Below are 16,199 nucleotides of genomic sequence, written 5' to 3'. Positions count from 1 at the left end.
GTGTACAGTACCATGATCTTTTTCACGTCAAAAAGTCTTAAAATGTATTCTGCATCTTTTCTTAATCGAATTGTCATTTTTTTACCTAGCTGCAACCATTGGTGTTGAAAAATAGTCAATGAAGAATTGCATAAATATGCATTGTCCACTTCATATTTTTGCAGCAGGTATAAATATGTTCAAAACCTGGTTCAAAAAGCAGTTTTGGTCTCTATAGCCCATTTATTTTAAATGCATCTATTTTGCTTATATCAAGACTAAGAGTTTTGCACAAGTAGGTATAATTAGGGCCGTGACTGTTTGCATTTGCAGAGTGGCTTGAAGCCCACCAAAGCTAAACCTCTTTGTATGCTTAGAGTGATTGACATTTAGGTGGACACTGGATTTCCCATATGCCAACCGGCATTGGCTTCATAATGCCTTTTTACAAACCAATGGGTGATATCACTAAGATTACGTCCATGCTTTATACAGTCTATGATCGGTACCAGAGTGGTCACATTTTGAAGTTAACTAACCAATCTGTTCTGTTCTGTAAAGTGCAGTAAGAGCAAAAATATGAAGGCTGGAAGGTCTTACAAAACAAATCTGAATGTTCAGCATTAACAGTATAAAACATATTCGCCATGCCAAACAAATTAACACTATATATGCAGGATCAGGTCTTTCCTTTGAAAACAATAAGTGAAACAATTCTCTACATATACAGGTGTATTTGTTTATTTCAGACTTGATGTTGTATTGAGAACCTGCTTTGGGCTTATAGGAATATTGTGATAAGTGTGAAAATAGTGACTAGGTAATCAGAAATAGACTCATTAATCTCCATAAAGCCATGCCTGTCTGTGTAAGTGAGTGTGTTCCTGTTTTTGTGTGTGCGCCAGTTCATATTTACGATACTGTAGGCTTGAGTGTTTGTGCACCTCTGAGCGTGTGTGTGCTTCCCAGAGAGAGTTTAGCAGGTTTGTAGGTGATGCTTTAATCCAATCTGCTGCCTTACATGCAGATAAGACTGAGTCAGCATCGGGAGCAATGGGCACATTCCTGCTTCATCTTTGTTGCCCCCTCATTTAACTCCACATCAGGTGATGGCTTGCAAGGACGTAATTTTGTTATTGCTGCATCAGTTGTTGTATGTAATGTCTTTTGTACGCAACAAAAAAGAAAGGCCTTAACCCCATGAGCAAAAAGCAAGTCAGGGGACAGAACCAGATAAGCAGTTAAACAGTTGGAGAGTAGAACTGCATGACTATTGTTTTATGTGCTCAGCGTTCATTTGTTCCCTCCTTTCTAAACAGATCCAATGGTTAAGGTCACTGTGAGGATAAGTTGTTTCTGCTTCAATATGCACACGAGAGATATCATGTCTCCAGGTCTTCAGGTTGCAGATAGTGAAGAAAGAAAAGAAAAACAACTAAATCCATGAAGTCTGAGTCAAACAGAATGTCTGAATACAGACTACAAAAAAGGAGATGCTCAGAAATAATACAAGAAGGATTTGCACATAAATATGCTCGCCGTTACCTCACCAGCAGACAGCAGACTGAGACCTGGATGTTTTTGAAGTCCTGCTTTAGAATATTGAATCTGGAAATCTGAAAATTTCTCAGAGGAAAGTGGAAGAAGGATAGGCAGAGTAGGTTTACAGTCTCCCCCCTGAGGGTCAAGTCCAAAGTCTAGTTTAAAATATTCTAACACTGTACATTGCTTGCATCAAAGACTTGCTCATTATGACCCCCACTTTTCTCCCAGCTGTCTTCCTTCACTACATCTCCCTCTTCTTACTCATCTTTATCTCCTCTTCCGTATTCTGTCCCTCTCTCATCCTTATTTTCTTTCACTTCTTCACCTAATCATTTCTGTCTCTGTTGCTGCCAAATGTGTTTCTCTCTGGTCTCAGATGAAACAGAAAGTGTGGGTTTAATAATTCCTGATCAGAAATCCCAGCTTCCAGTGCAGCAAAGGAGGTGGTCCTCCATCGCTCTCCTCCTAGTTCTTCTTCCTTCAATACAAACTGTAATCACACCACATTGTGTGATGATGGAATATTGAATTTTAATGATTCACCTTTGGTCAAGTGTTATTCTAAGGGAGGGGAAATGTGTCTTTGATACGGTTGGAGGTAAACGTCTAGACTTAAAACCTGCTGTGGGGCATTTGTTGGTTGATGATTGGAGTCAGTGTCCTGATTTATCACAAGCAATGCCTTTCATTATAAATTGTTTAACTGTAGATTAATTCTTAATATCATTACTTCATTTACCATTTCTTAGCATGCCTGTATATGTGAGTTTCTGATTAATGCTGTGCCACTATTTAAGAAAGTATATTTTGTTATATAAAAGGAAATCAACTTTTTTAAAGGCGTCATATTGAGAATAAAAGTCTGCATTTCAGGAATTTGGTAAAAATGTCTGAAGATAAGAGATATTTATTTCCCTAATATTGGCTGATATACTCTGTTGTAGATATCACAATGTAGCTTTACGTCCTCTAAACTGATGCTTTTAAGATTTAGATCAATATGCATCCCACTAACCGTGATTCTGAAATGTTTAATGTTAGTCAGTCTGTGTGATCTGCTATCTCTACTTTTCCTTCCTCTGGATGTTTGATGAACTGACTTTACCTCACCTTATAAATTATACATCTGGACTGACTTTAACTGGGTGGAACTGAAAGAGTCTTTAACCTGACATGTACGCCTCTGTGTTTCTGCGGCTGACCTTTAGGTGATTCAGATCAACTTTGAAGAATTTGACCTGGAGATCGCCTACGATACTCTGACTATAGGAGATGGAGGGGAGGTGGGAGATCCTACCGCCATACTACAAGTGTAAGTATGATGCTATCCTTTTACATATGGCCCTTTGCCGTGAAAACGTTATCTTGTGAGGAGTTCTTTATGCAAATCAAGAATCTTAGAATGGGGTGTGTGAAATGTAGACAGTCTAAAAATACCCTTGATTTTGGGCCTTATTCATGCATTTTTACAGCCTCCACTGTATTTTTGTATTTTTTATTCTCAGTCACTCCATGGAGAAGATCCTGATCAGCAGTGCTATTGTCGGTCTATAAACACTTCTAACATGCACCACAAAAAGGCCAAATCATCAGAGAAGAAACAACTAAAATTTTTTCTTCTTGTCCATTTTCATTCTGGTTCTTATTGTTTAAGCCAGCGACTGCCAGCTCACTTGAAATCCTTCATCTCCTTTCTTCGCAATTAGTCCCGTCGTAGAACAGAAGTCTGGAATGTGTGCTCCACTTAAAAAGATGAACGGTGCTTGAATATAAAAAACACTCTGCAGTGCCCAAAAGGATAGCAGATGTAGAGCTTTAACAAAGTGGATGATTTCAATTCACTTTGGAGTTGGTCACTGTTAACTTTCATGCCTAAAAGGCGCTGGCGTCTGAAATAACACTGGATGGTTTGAATGTTCTCTGAGCAAAGTATTCAATACTAGTCCTGAATACTCCAGCAATTTGTTAGCACTCAAATCACTTGAGAATTTGATTATGGCTGTGATTGCAGTGATGAAAATTATAATTTATATAATGATAATGATGATTACATTGATTGAATGTCAATTTATTTTGTGTTCCAGCCTCTCAGGGAGCTTTGTTCCTGACCTGATAGTCAGCATGACCCACCAGATGTGGCTCCACCTGCAGTCAGATGAGAGCGTCGGATCGATAGGATTTAAGATCAACTACAAAGGTAAGCTATGAAAGATAATAAAGGAAGATGTGTGTCGGGTTATATTTTTGTTTGTAGTTGCTGTATGGTACTCTACAGACTAGGATGACTTTCTGTTTGTGTTGTGATCCACTTTAAGTTACTGAAGCAGCGTATGTGTTGTTTTAAAGAAGAAATATGACAGTGTAGTATACTAAAGTTAGCAGCGTCTCTTGCAATGCATATGAGCTGGATACTTTGTGGCACCCCTGTAATTAATTTCAATTGTTCATACTCATTAGTATAAGATACTTTACTGACATACTTTCCAAATGTAATTGGACCAAACGGATCAAATTCTGGACACAAACATTTGGGGTATTAATAGTTCTTTTTGGGCTAATGTACCTCCACTCCCCTGAAATCAGCTGCAGTACTTTGGATGTGGGTTTGACCATGTTGCTTACTGCGCCAATCTTAAGAGAGAAAATAATTTTCTTTTCAAAGCGAATTGGCAGATTTTTTGTCTCTGAGGTTAAGAATGTCACAGACAAAAACTTTATTGGTGTAATCCCTAAACAGAACAAGCACTTAAGCAGTCATGTTTGGTTCTCCCTGCATTTAGTTTTGTTCTGCCCACCGTCAGCCACATATTCTGACTTTAGAGAAAAAGACTTGAGAGATTTTTTGAAACAAAGAACAATATGCCATTACCCTTTAACAACTACTCGTGGCCACTGTGAACACTGCTCTGCAAACCTATATATCTCCCTTTAAAAATCAAATATATGAAATAGATGTGTAATTGACTAGGAGCAACAGGTGCTGAGAGGTTTGCACAAATGAATGTTATTCCCCCGAGCCTTTGATTGATTGTTTTCGCATGAAGTGGTGGGACACATCTCAAGGCTTTGTGTGTGTGATAAGTGTGGCTGTGAGGTGAAGAGGGTATTTTTTTTTTCATTGTGTTCAACATAAGGACCTATGTGTTCCAACTCTCACAAAAGACCAAACTTGTGGAGGATTCAAAGTACGTATGTCACTTAAGAACAAAATATGGCTTTTCAAACTGTACATACTTTTTAAGTGCTTGTTCTTGAACTTTAAGATTTATCACCCGCAAAGTTGACTCATTTTCAACAGAATTTCAGAAACATTTCTAATAAATGTTGAATCGGCACCAACTAACCTTTTGATTAATATTGATTTTAAATTCTCTGTCAGCGCTCACCATGCACAAAAAAACCTAACCTTTCCAAAGTTTAGTGTTTGATAGATGTAGAGTGAATGACATGATATTCAGTGGAACACAGAAAGAGGAGCTCTGCTGCAGAAATAAACCTTGTATGCCTCATTTGGTTGCCATCATCTGTGGATTTATAGTCATAATGAGGTCACCGTACTGTGTCAGGCTTCTACTGCTGATGGGACAAATCACACATTGTTTTGATATATCTCCGCCCTCTAAAGTCCTTTGGTTTCAATTTGAAGACCAGTTGATGCATTACAATGTTGAGAATAAAATAACAGAACAAGTAATCAAATGACAGGCTTTGTGTTGTTTTCACTTGTATTTTTAAATTCTACAACATCTTTGGAACTTCACAGAGAAGCTATTTGAATTATCAGTTCAAAACCACACGTTAGTGTTTGAGTGCTGGCTCCATCACCCACCTTGTGGTTTTAGTGAAATGCTGCATGTGATCTATGTGTATTTTTGAGACAGAAAAAGAGAGACAGACATGTTGCGTGTGTGCGTGTGTGTGTGTGTGTGTGTGTGTGTGTGTGTGTGTGTGTGTGTTGTTCCTTAAGATCCCATAGACCTTAGCTATGAAATATAAACATTATCAGTAACGCCAGCCTTTCAGAAAAGTCACCCATGCACTACACAATGTGTGTGTGTGTGTTCGACAGGTCCTCCATCAGTGAGCCAACGAAGCTCCACCAACAAGTCACTCACCTCTTTCACTTTTCTCATTCTCTTCCCTTCGCTCTCTGCCCGTCTCATTTTTCCTCATTAGCGGTTTCTCTAGCCCCCCTCCTCCCTTCTTTTTCTAAAAAATCACAACATCTCTCCTCTCCTCTCCCCTCCCCTCCTCTCCTCTCCTCTCAGGTCCTCTCTCAGGTCCTCTCAGCTGACCAATCCTAAATCTCTGTTTCTCTTTTGTACTCTTTTTCTCCTCCTTTCTTCTCCTTATCTCTCTCTCTATGTCCCTCTCTTTTTCTTGTCACCATTCATTTATTATTAAAGCCAAGGTCAACAACCTGGCAACACCTTGACTCCCTCCCTGTTGCATTGCATACAAATCACACACACACACACACACACACACACACACACACACACATTAGCCAGACTTCATGTACAACGATCCTTCAGTCTGCTCTGAATCGGGTCACAGCTGTGCACTTCCATCATTATTGACATGATTTCATCCAAGTTTCAGTCGGTTTCTGTTTTTCTGGAACAACATAATTATCATAAACGTATCTACTGTATGTGCCTACACAAACCATAAAGACGTTTTACTGAGTCTTTGAAAGCATACAATCTTCATCCATTTATGTATATGTGTGTGTTTATATGCTTACTATTATGGAATACGAGCACTTTCAAAACTTATTTGCATTAAATTGGCTTTGTTCTTTGAGTTCAGCACCAATAAAACGGTGCCTCAGTGATTTATTTTCATTTTCTATGATATGAGAAAAGATATTGCGAGTGTATGAGTGTGAATGTACTCGTGTCAGGCAGGGCCTCTGCATGTGTACATTCACAATGATAGGGCGTTTATTCCTTTACTGATAGGGCAGCTGAAGAGAGACAGGAAATGTTGGGAGAACAGTCGGGAATGACATGCAGCAAAAGACAGTGGTCGGATTTGAACCCGCGGCAGCTGCAACAAGGACTATTGCCTCCATAGATGGGGTACAGGACACAACCGCTAGGCTAACTGGCACCCCATGAGACAGTCAGTTTAAACCAGTCACCTAGTAGGATTACAATGTGTAACTCAGGCTTTTTCTAAGGAGATGCATTAATCACATCCTAAAGTTTTTCAAAGTTGTTTGTGTCAGTCTTGAACAAATAAGCCCTGTGAACCACAGCACACAGATAAAACTAATTTTGAGCTCTCTCTTTCTATCATTAAAACATATAAAATGTGGACATTTTTAAGACAATGTATTCTCATAAAACACAAAGAAAGAGAAGAACTGTACACAGTTTGCTTCTTAGTGTGAGTGCAGAGGGGCCTATTCTGTTTTTAAAGTCTTCTGAATGAAGTTAATACCCTACAGTGATGTGTTTTTAACTTTGTCAGCGATATTCGCTGTCAAAAACGAGGGTTTGGTTTATGTGCGGTTTGAGCGGCGATACACAGAATGAACCTTTTAGTTTCCCTCCCCCTGTTGTCTTTATAATCAGCGATTCTGTTGCAAAGTCTGCTTGGATTGTTTCTGAGGCCTCAAGAGGGGCCACATCAGAATCCCACCACCACAGCTCATCTTTCCTTTTGAACTGTAACGGCGGCCACAGAGTGGGATTTTTTTAGCGCCGCCATCGCTTTCTATAATTCAAATGAAGCAGCTGCCAATTGGATTGATGCGGGATTCAACACTGCACACAGAGTAAACCTTCTGTTCCACTTAGGACCCACAGCTGATTCCTGCCAATTTAAACAGACACAGGTGCTCATTTTGCCTTTTCTCATCGCCTGCTCGCTAGCTCACTGCATTTTGACCATGTGGCGAGTAGCGAGCTTATTCGTTAGATTGAATAAACTGTGAGACGGGCAGTGGTTTGATACGGAGCTTTGTCGGAAACACTTCATAATACGTATATATAACATTATACATTATACACATTCATACAGTATTTAAACTGCCTGCAAGATATATGTCCATCCATATACAGGTTTTATTCTATCCTTGCCTTAAATTATAAAAAAAATGACTGCTAAATATTTGCCTCACCTCTCTCTTTTCCATCATCTCTTTCTGCTATAAAACACGTGAATGGTGACACAGGCGATGAGTCATTCCTCAAGATTCTCATTTTTCAAGTGCATCATTCCATCCCATCACCCTGTGTTATGTAACGCAACACTCAGAGACGACAAACTGCGGCATAAACATCAAGTGCTGCCTCACAGCCAGCTGTAAACTAAATCCAGGTGGCAGATGTGTTAATCTCATGACAAACAATTCTCTTTATCTAGAACGCTCGGCATGCTGGATGTTCCCAGGTTTATCTCATAACACCCCTCTCTTAGCCTAACTGCAATTATTCTGCAGCCAAAGCTAATGCATAAAACACATGATATCACAGCCTCTTTCAGGGAGAAGGGAAACAATGGGAAGTTGTTTGTCCCTGGAATTTAAATATCACTCCATCATTGCTGCTTCTTCTCTCCTTTCTCCTCATGTCTTCTCAAGCTGAGTCCCATCAGAGAGTCTTAATGTCAGCTTTTACTTTTGAGATTTTATTTTAGATTTTTCATCTGCTTTTTATGGTTCTTAATATTGGATGTATTTTATAGCAAGCAGAGATGTCAAGGTGTTTTTTTATGGCCTGGTTGACCCCTGGTTCATTAAAGCCATGTTTGTGTGTGTGTGTGTTAGAGAGACAGCAGTGGTGTGTGTGTGTGTGTGTGTGTGTGTGTGTGTGTTAGAGAGACAGCAGTGGTGTGTGTGTGTGTGTGTGTGTGTGTGTGTGTGTGTGTGTGTGTGTGTGTGTGTGTCTGCATTTGTGCCCTTATGTGTTTCGGTGTGTCTGTTTTTGAAAAGAAATGTTGATTATTAGATAAGATTGAATACATTAAGACATTTAGATACATATACTGAAGGACAAAAATTACAAGCATGGTTAAGCTCACTAACAACAGCTAATCTGCTCGCTCATGGCCGACATTATTTCAAACATTTTCCTCAACTGTTTCTGTGTTTGGTCCCATAGGAGCTCAAATCTGGTTCCAAGTCTGTAGCCCTGGTTTAAAGCAGGACCTTTGTTAATCAAACAGCACTAAACAGATTTTCATTCAAAGCTGCCGAAACACCATGAAATAGGAATTCATGAAATATTCATTCATAACATAACTAGAAATGTGGTCCAATTTTACAGTCAATAAACTCTGTATCGTGTTGGTGAGCCACAGCTGCCCACTTTTTTTTTGCTTCTGTGTGTGTGTGTGTGTGTGTGTGTGTGTGTGTGTGTGTGTGTGTGTGTGTGTGTGTGTGTGTCTGTGTGTGTGTGTGTGTCTGTGTGTGTGTCTGTGTGTGTGTGCGCTGATGCATATATATATGTTGACATTCATGTATGATTCAAAGGTAACCTGTGCAGGGAAAAGCTTACTCAATCACACAACTGTAAACAGCATTTCGTTTTCAAGCCATGAATTATTGACTGATGTAATATGTCCCCCTTACACTGTTTTTGATATTGAAAAACTATTCCTGTCAAACTGTTTAGTGAAAAATCTATAGTAGATCTAATTAGGACTCAGTAATATATTCCATACATTTCAAATCATGTCTGATAACCGAGCGAGGGCAGTGACTGTTTGAAGAATTGTACAGATTCCTTAATTTGACTGATGGTCATTTAAAACTTCACCCGCAGCTCTCCTTACAAAAGGACCTCATTAGCACTCAAATCGATGCGGCAAACAGGGTTGAGTAAACAGTGTCATACTTCTTGTAACACAGGTTGTTTTGGTCTTCATTGGTCATAAAGTCATTTGGAAGGCTCATCGAGAAGCAGCTCCAGATGGTCTCAGGCTCATCAGACTCTATATGCAAAAAGAAACGTTTGGTAACTGGTGTTTTAACCTCTCTCAAGTCAAGCCTTGAAAGACTTTTATTGTTTTTACTGCCTTGTTTTGATACACACAGAGTAGTAAGACACGGATATGTTGACAGAAGTAAGCTTTGTTTGGTTATTACATTTCAATTTTGAAACATGTTGTCAGCAGGCGAGAGGAAACAACAAAAACAATTCTACAGGAATAAAAGTTGCAAAAAACCTCCAGGGTTTAGTGTCCTGTTGTGTCCCAAGTACTATCCGTATACACAGTTTGCTTGTGAGGACAGACTCATCCTGAGTTTCACTGATGATGCGGGAACAACAAGCCTATTACAGGGTCATAAAACACAGTCTGGACCTGTAGTTGAGAAGTTTTTACTGCAGACTGAGCGATGTATTTCTACCCCGTGATGTGTCCAGATCAAAGAAAAAACAGCTCAATTATTATCTATGATCCTGAGGACCAATTTGCAGAGTGTTGTAGGTGTATGGGAGTTACACCGCAGAGTATAAAGAAACATTTTGTGCAGCTCATGTAATAAGGGCAGACAGAGATTGTCTGTTTTTAATGAGAGCATAGAATTGATGTCTTTCTTATACACATCTCCCATCAAATCAATCCTCAAAAGCTCCACAGTGGCCTGGTTTGCAACCAGAAAAAAAACGGAGTGTAATAAATGAGATCATTTTCATTCAACAGACGGCTCTTGCTGATGTCTACAGTGTGAACAAGTCAATTCGAGCCACTCCCTTTAGGTCGCAGATTCAGACAACTAGGAGCTAATTAGACAGGCTGGATGTGTAATTGCTTCCTCCTGCTGCAGACCATTTTGAGTGTACATGAGGACTCTCACTTCATTCCTCTTCTTCTCTGGCTCATATAGCAGCCTTAGATTTTTTGTTTTACTTTGTTTAATTTGTTTATCCGTCTGGTTTCTATTGAAGACAATTGTAAGGGCTACACATTAAACAATAACAGCCAGAACCTGTGGAAAAGAGATTTTATCACATGAAAAGCATGGAAGTTTGCTTCAGCGATACATTCAGAATTCAATTACCATTAGCGACCTAGCTGAAAATCAATTTCACATTGGTTACCAAAGAGAAATAGCCAATAAGCTTTTTTCTCCTCCAATCTCATTATTTGCACAAAATCTATTGCCCTACTCTCTCCTAGATCTTTAAAGTTAGCCCATTTACATTCCTTTTATGTGTGTGTGTGTGTGTGCATGCTTGTGTGTGGAGTTTACATGTTTGTGTGCATATAGGCTATATGTATTCCCATGGACAATATGGTGTGAGCATGATGGAGTATTATAGAACAGAATGGAATGGGGCTCAATGTGCAACTACACACACGCACACACGCACACACACACACACACACTCTGTAAGGAGCCTAATCCCCTTTGTGAGTCTGTCAGCCTTGTTGTTAAAAATACAATAGGATTATTTGTGTGTGTATATGTGTGTTTGCGTGTGATGCTATGGAAGAGACAGACTGTGGATGTGATTGTGTGTATGTGGGTGTGTGTGTGTGTGTGTGTGTGTGTGTGTGTGTGTGTGTGTGTGTGCGTGTAAGTGTAAGTGTTTGTGTGTGTGAAGTAGTAGTACTATAGGAATGTTCGGGCAGTATGCCTGTTTTTACTCCAAAGCAATTTGTCCTCCATTCTTCTGCTCGGTGTGTGTAGATCTGAGTGTGTGTTCATGCACAAGCATGTGTGTGTTAGGCAGGTTGTGATTGGTTGAGTCTGTGGGCCTCATAAAGACGATGTCATGATGGAAATTAATGCAATACATCACACACACGCACACAAAGCACAGGCACAAACACCCACATGCATATACTAACGGTAGAACACACACACACACACAGAGCACACACACCTTACCTTCCTGCCATGGGCCACTCTTGTAAATAAAACTGAAAATAGGAGAGGAGAGCAGGAGAGTAGTGGAGGTGGACAGCTGGGGAAATAGTGGGTGCATTTCCTGAAATACAGCTCATGAAATTTTAAAGAGAATTATGGCGACACAGTGGCACCTTTATATAGGATCAAAGACGGATATGTCTAACCTCATGGTCATGTGAGAAAAGAGGTGTCATGAATACTTGCAAACTCAGGGGAAGGAGGCATACCGAATGAGACGGATACAAACTTGCTCCGGGCTAGGTGAACAAAGAAGTAGAAGCATTCAAGAAATTCTGATGACACAGCAAAACAAGGGCCAAGCAGCTTCGAGCAAGATTCTGTTCAGCTGGCAGTATATTTCTGTTAAAATGCACGATGAGCTCTAGTACTGAGACAAAGTGAAACACAGCAGGGGAACATGACCACTGGGCATTTGAGGCCAATGATTTGCAATGGTGACTACAAATGTTGTCAAGCGCACACTCCATACATTGGATAGGCCTGCTGCTCGATATATATTCACTGCCAATGCTTGTGAAAGAAAAAAGAACATCAACTCCTAAAGAGTAAAATGAGGATGATATGCATTATTGTGGTTATAGATTATGCACAGTGCATAGAGCAACCTTAATGTAACTGTTTGATGATAGCAAAATTTAAATAACAAATAAATGATCAGTGTTGAAAACATTTAGTGCTGTCATGCAGCTTTTGCATGACAGTACATCATTTATTCATTTAGGTAATTTCAACTTGATACCAATATAACGTGAGGGGGTTTTCCATGACCCCCTGACCCCCCCCCCCCCCCCCCCCCTCTCCAGATAACATGTCATAGCCAAAGGTGTTACTGCCACAACACCTGATGACACTGATGACGATTATTTAAATTAAGACTAAGCTGCTTAATTTGATTTCATTCTGTGAAATTTTTATTATTTTACACACTTTGTCCATGTAATGCTACAGGTTATTTCTGTACAGTATAATCGCTGACATATCTTCACTACTTACTAAGGGTAGGTCAAGATTCATGTTAATGAGTGATGCTGTATTTGTCCTCTATTTCATCTTGTCAGAATACTCTCAACAACCTTCACTCCAACAATTGGACTTACTACTAACAACATGAATTGTTTCAGGAGCACACTGATCGGAAAGATGGCGCACAGGAATAACACTCTGATGTGTCCTTTGTAAACTGTGTCTTTACAGAAATAGACAAAGAGAGTTGTGGCGATCCTGGCACTCCTCTGTATGGAATAAGAGAAGGGGACAGCTTCTCTAATGGAGGCATCCTGAGGTTTGAGTGCCAGTTTGGCTTTGAGCTGATTGGAGAGAAAACCATCTCCTGCCAAGACAACAATCAGTGGTCGGCAAACATCCCCATATGCATATGTAAGTATCAGTCATTCCTAGGTGAGATTCACAGATATGACATGTGCTCTGCTGTGATGTTGTTAACATTCATCTGACCTGTCGCCATGGTGACAGAACAGAGTTTATTATGGCCTGAAGCGCATGATGACCGATGACGCCGTGGTGATGAATATTTAACAGAAAATTATTCTCTCTGTATCTCTATCCCTCCTTTTTCTTCTTATTTTTCATGTACCCCATCACCTTTTGTTTATCCGTCTCCCTGTCTCTCCCCCTGTACTCCTCTTTTTCCCATAGTCCCCTGCATGTCCAACTTCACAGCTCCCTCAGGAACCGTCCTCTCCCCTGATTACCCAGAAGGCTACGGGAACAACATGAACTGTGTCTGGCTCATCCAGTCTGATCCAGGATCCAGAATACACTTGGCCTTCAATGACTTTGACCTGGAGGCTCCTTATGATTCCCTAACGTTGAAAGATGGCGAGACCAATGACGCCGGAGTCATCGGGAGGTTCTCTGGAGCCGAGAGCCCCTCCCATTTGACGTCCAATAGTAACACGCTGAGGCTGGAGTTCCAGGCTGATCACTCCATGTCAGGAAGAGGATTTAATATCACATACAGCAGTACGTCATCAATCCTTTTCATTTTACATGGCTTGCCTTTTCAAATACAAACACTGAAATTAGCAGTTTTGTTCTCTGTGCTTTGGCAATAGGTTATTAACAATAAACAGCATAGGGAAAAATCAGTTTGAAACATCAGGAAGAGAAAAAAAATGGTGATGTAGGGTCTTATTTTTCAATTGCAGCAGATACATCTGCAGAGTCTGAGTTGTTGTTAGTATATATTCAGTATGTATACGTATCACTTTCAGCCAATGGCTTTTTGTCATCTTATACAATCTGAGGATCTTGATACCAAAACAGAATATCCATCTTTTCCTGAAAACATTCTGTGGCCAGAAATGTATAATTCATGATATTCTTAGTTTTCATCATAAGAGTCACTTTGATTTGGCAGGCACATTTCCACTCTAAAACAGTCCCATGTTAGATCTGACTGGAGGCTTCAACAACACAGACTTGTGGTGTGACAGAAGACAAACTTCATTGATCTGAGGCGGGGGTCATGTGGCCAATGCAGCAGCTAAGAATAGAGGTGCAGGTTAGCAGAACAAAAGAGGATAATAAGGCATAGAAGATATTAAAGGAACTCTTTGCCTTGTTTGTTGTCATACACAGAGTCAGATGAGATTGATATCCTTTTCATCTCCATGTGTCCGGTACAGACAGAAGTCCAGGATGCGTTTAACTCCACTTAGCACGTAGATGAAATGAGCAGAAACTGTACGCCTAATTCTGTCAAAGTGAAACAATTATTCTTCACACACAAAAAAACCTAAGAATCTTTTTTTAAACATCATACCTTGCGTCTTTAACCTGTGTGGAAATAGAAAGTGAGACATTAGTGTTTTGGGATCAGGTAAAATCTCAGATGTTCCATCTGCATTGTACAGTTGTCAGCTGTGAAAACTTTTGTTGATCAAACCTCAGGTGACTCTTCGATGTATTGATGATTGTAGACAACAGGATACAACATGTACGCTAAATAAGACTGCTTTGGATTTGATAGAGGGCATGATTGTTCACATTTGATGGTGGCGAACTGTTTGCCCCTGCTTGGAGTCTTTGAGCTAATTTAGGCTAAACACGTCTCTATACCAGACGAACAGAAATGGAAGCAGATAGTAATCTTCACATCTTACTGTGAGTCTGATGGCAGACAGAAGCATCTCCCAAATCTTGAAGTCCTTGGTCAAAGTGTGACTCAGTACTTCTTTTTTTTTTTTTTACTTTATTATTACCTGTATTTGTCATTTTTAAATCTCTTTATCACCTGATCAAACCTGATTGCGTCATCTAGCAAAACATGCACATTTTTTACAGTTGGACTTTACAGCATATTGATCTGATGAGCCAGATGTTATCCTGCAGCAGACATGCTTGCATGAGTTTTAGCTGAAGTTACATTGCTTTGATCCATCATGAGCAGGGCACATATATTGTAGGGATGAGAAATGAGGAAAGGGGCAGAGCAGAAAATATAGGAGACAGATTACAGGAGAAATTTATAGATGCTTTTCTGGCAGGGAGTGAGCACTCAAAGACGTCACGTTAGAGTAATAGATCTATATGATTGGTTCTCTGGAATTTCATCAAAATAAAGATCAAAATGTACCCTGTAAGTGCCTGTTAAGTGTAGTTCTCATATAACTTAATAACTTTTCTCTTGTATGTGTCCGTCTTTGAGCGTCTAGTCTCATCAAATCTCTGTCTCTTTGTCACTTTTTACACCAGCGTTTGGCCACAACGAGTGCCCAGACCCTGGTATTCCCATCAACGCTCGCCGCTTTGGAGACAGCTTCCAGCTTGGCAGCTCCATTTCTGTGGTCTGCGAGGACGGTTTTATCAAAACCCAGGGAACCGAGACAATCTCCTGTCAGTTAGAAAGAGGAAAAGTCATGTGGAGTGGGCCAATTCCTAAATGTGAAGGTAAATTTTGTCTGGATTGCTGATTAAACTACTAACTCGGGAACAATATGTCAACCAAGATATCATCATTACTTCAGACACAGGAGGTGGAAATCATCTGCTGTCAGCATGTCATGGGGAAATAAGGTGGCCAGTTAGCCTAAATACCCAGGGAGGTAACGACATACAGTATACACTGCTGCTGTGTAGACAGCTATTAATTACAAATATAATGAATATATATATTATGAATATAAAACTATTTACCTTTACATGAGAAATGATCAGGGGACATAACATAATCACAGCCTAAAATTAGCAAAAATCTGAGTCAATCAAAACACTATTCCCTGATGACTGCTGTTTTTTAAACATGTATTCATTATATCCATTTAAAACTATCAAATGCTGATTTTCACATCCATATCAGTCACATTAATTATACTTCCATTTGGAAATGTATTCCTTTGTTTTGATTTAAAAAGCCCAAAGTCTTCTGAACAGCTTCTACAAAAGAAGAAAAAGAGCTTGACCCATTAATCTCTGATGAAACAGAACATCTAACACTGTATAAGTGCTTTAGATAGATCTCCAAAGGCAGCAGGTGTAATTAACTTAAAATAAATCTGGCACGGCAGCTATTGTTAGAACTGTTGATGGTACAAAGAGAGGCCATGCTAATTGTGCTCCAGGTAATTTAATATCTCCAGATCCTTTGTTGGGTATGTTTGTCTATATCTACTTCTACATCCACACACACTTGAATGCAGCAGGTACAGACCAGAACAAATTGAGTTCAGACTCTAAGTTTAACTTCAAACGGGCTCAGATTTAAAAGAAGACTGGAACAGAAGAGCTTCAGGCTAATTTAACTGCATGATAACATGCTGCT

At 39.7% G+C, this 16,199-nt stretch overlaps 1 protein-coding gene across 1 annotated transcript in view; it reads left to right on the top strand.

Moving 5' to 3' along the window:
* Positions 1–16,199, top strand: part of csmd3b (CUB and Sushi multiple domains 3b) — a 115,442-nt gene that overhangs the window by 16,355 nt on the left and 82,888 nt on the right. Inside the window, exons 5-9 of the mRNA XM_061060306.1 lie at positions 2,733–2,836; positions 3,609–3,721; positions 12,611–12,793; positions 13,073–13,399; positions 15,134–15,328. Coding sequence (XP_060916289.1) covers positions 2,733–2,836; positions 3,609–3,721; positions 12,611–12,793; positions 13,073–13,399; positions 15,134–15,328 — 922 coding nt within the window. The remainder of the gene's footprint in view (positions 1–2,732; positions 2,837–3,608; positions 3,722–12,610; positions 12,794–13,072; positions 13,400–15,133; positions 15,329–16,199) is intronic.

This window comes from Labrus mixtus, chromosome 16, assembly GCF_963584025.1.
Source record: "Labrus mixtus chromosome 16, fLabMix1.1, whole genome shotgun sequence".
Classification (NCBI taxonomy): domain Eukaryota; kingdom Metazoa; phylum Chordata; class Actinopteri; order Labriformes; family Labridae; genus Labrus; species Labrus mixtus.
This window is presented reverse-complemented; position numbering and strand designations above follow the sequence as displayed.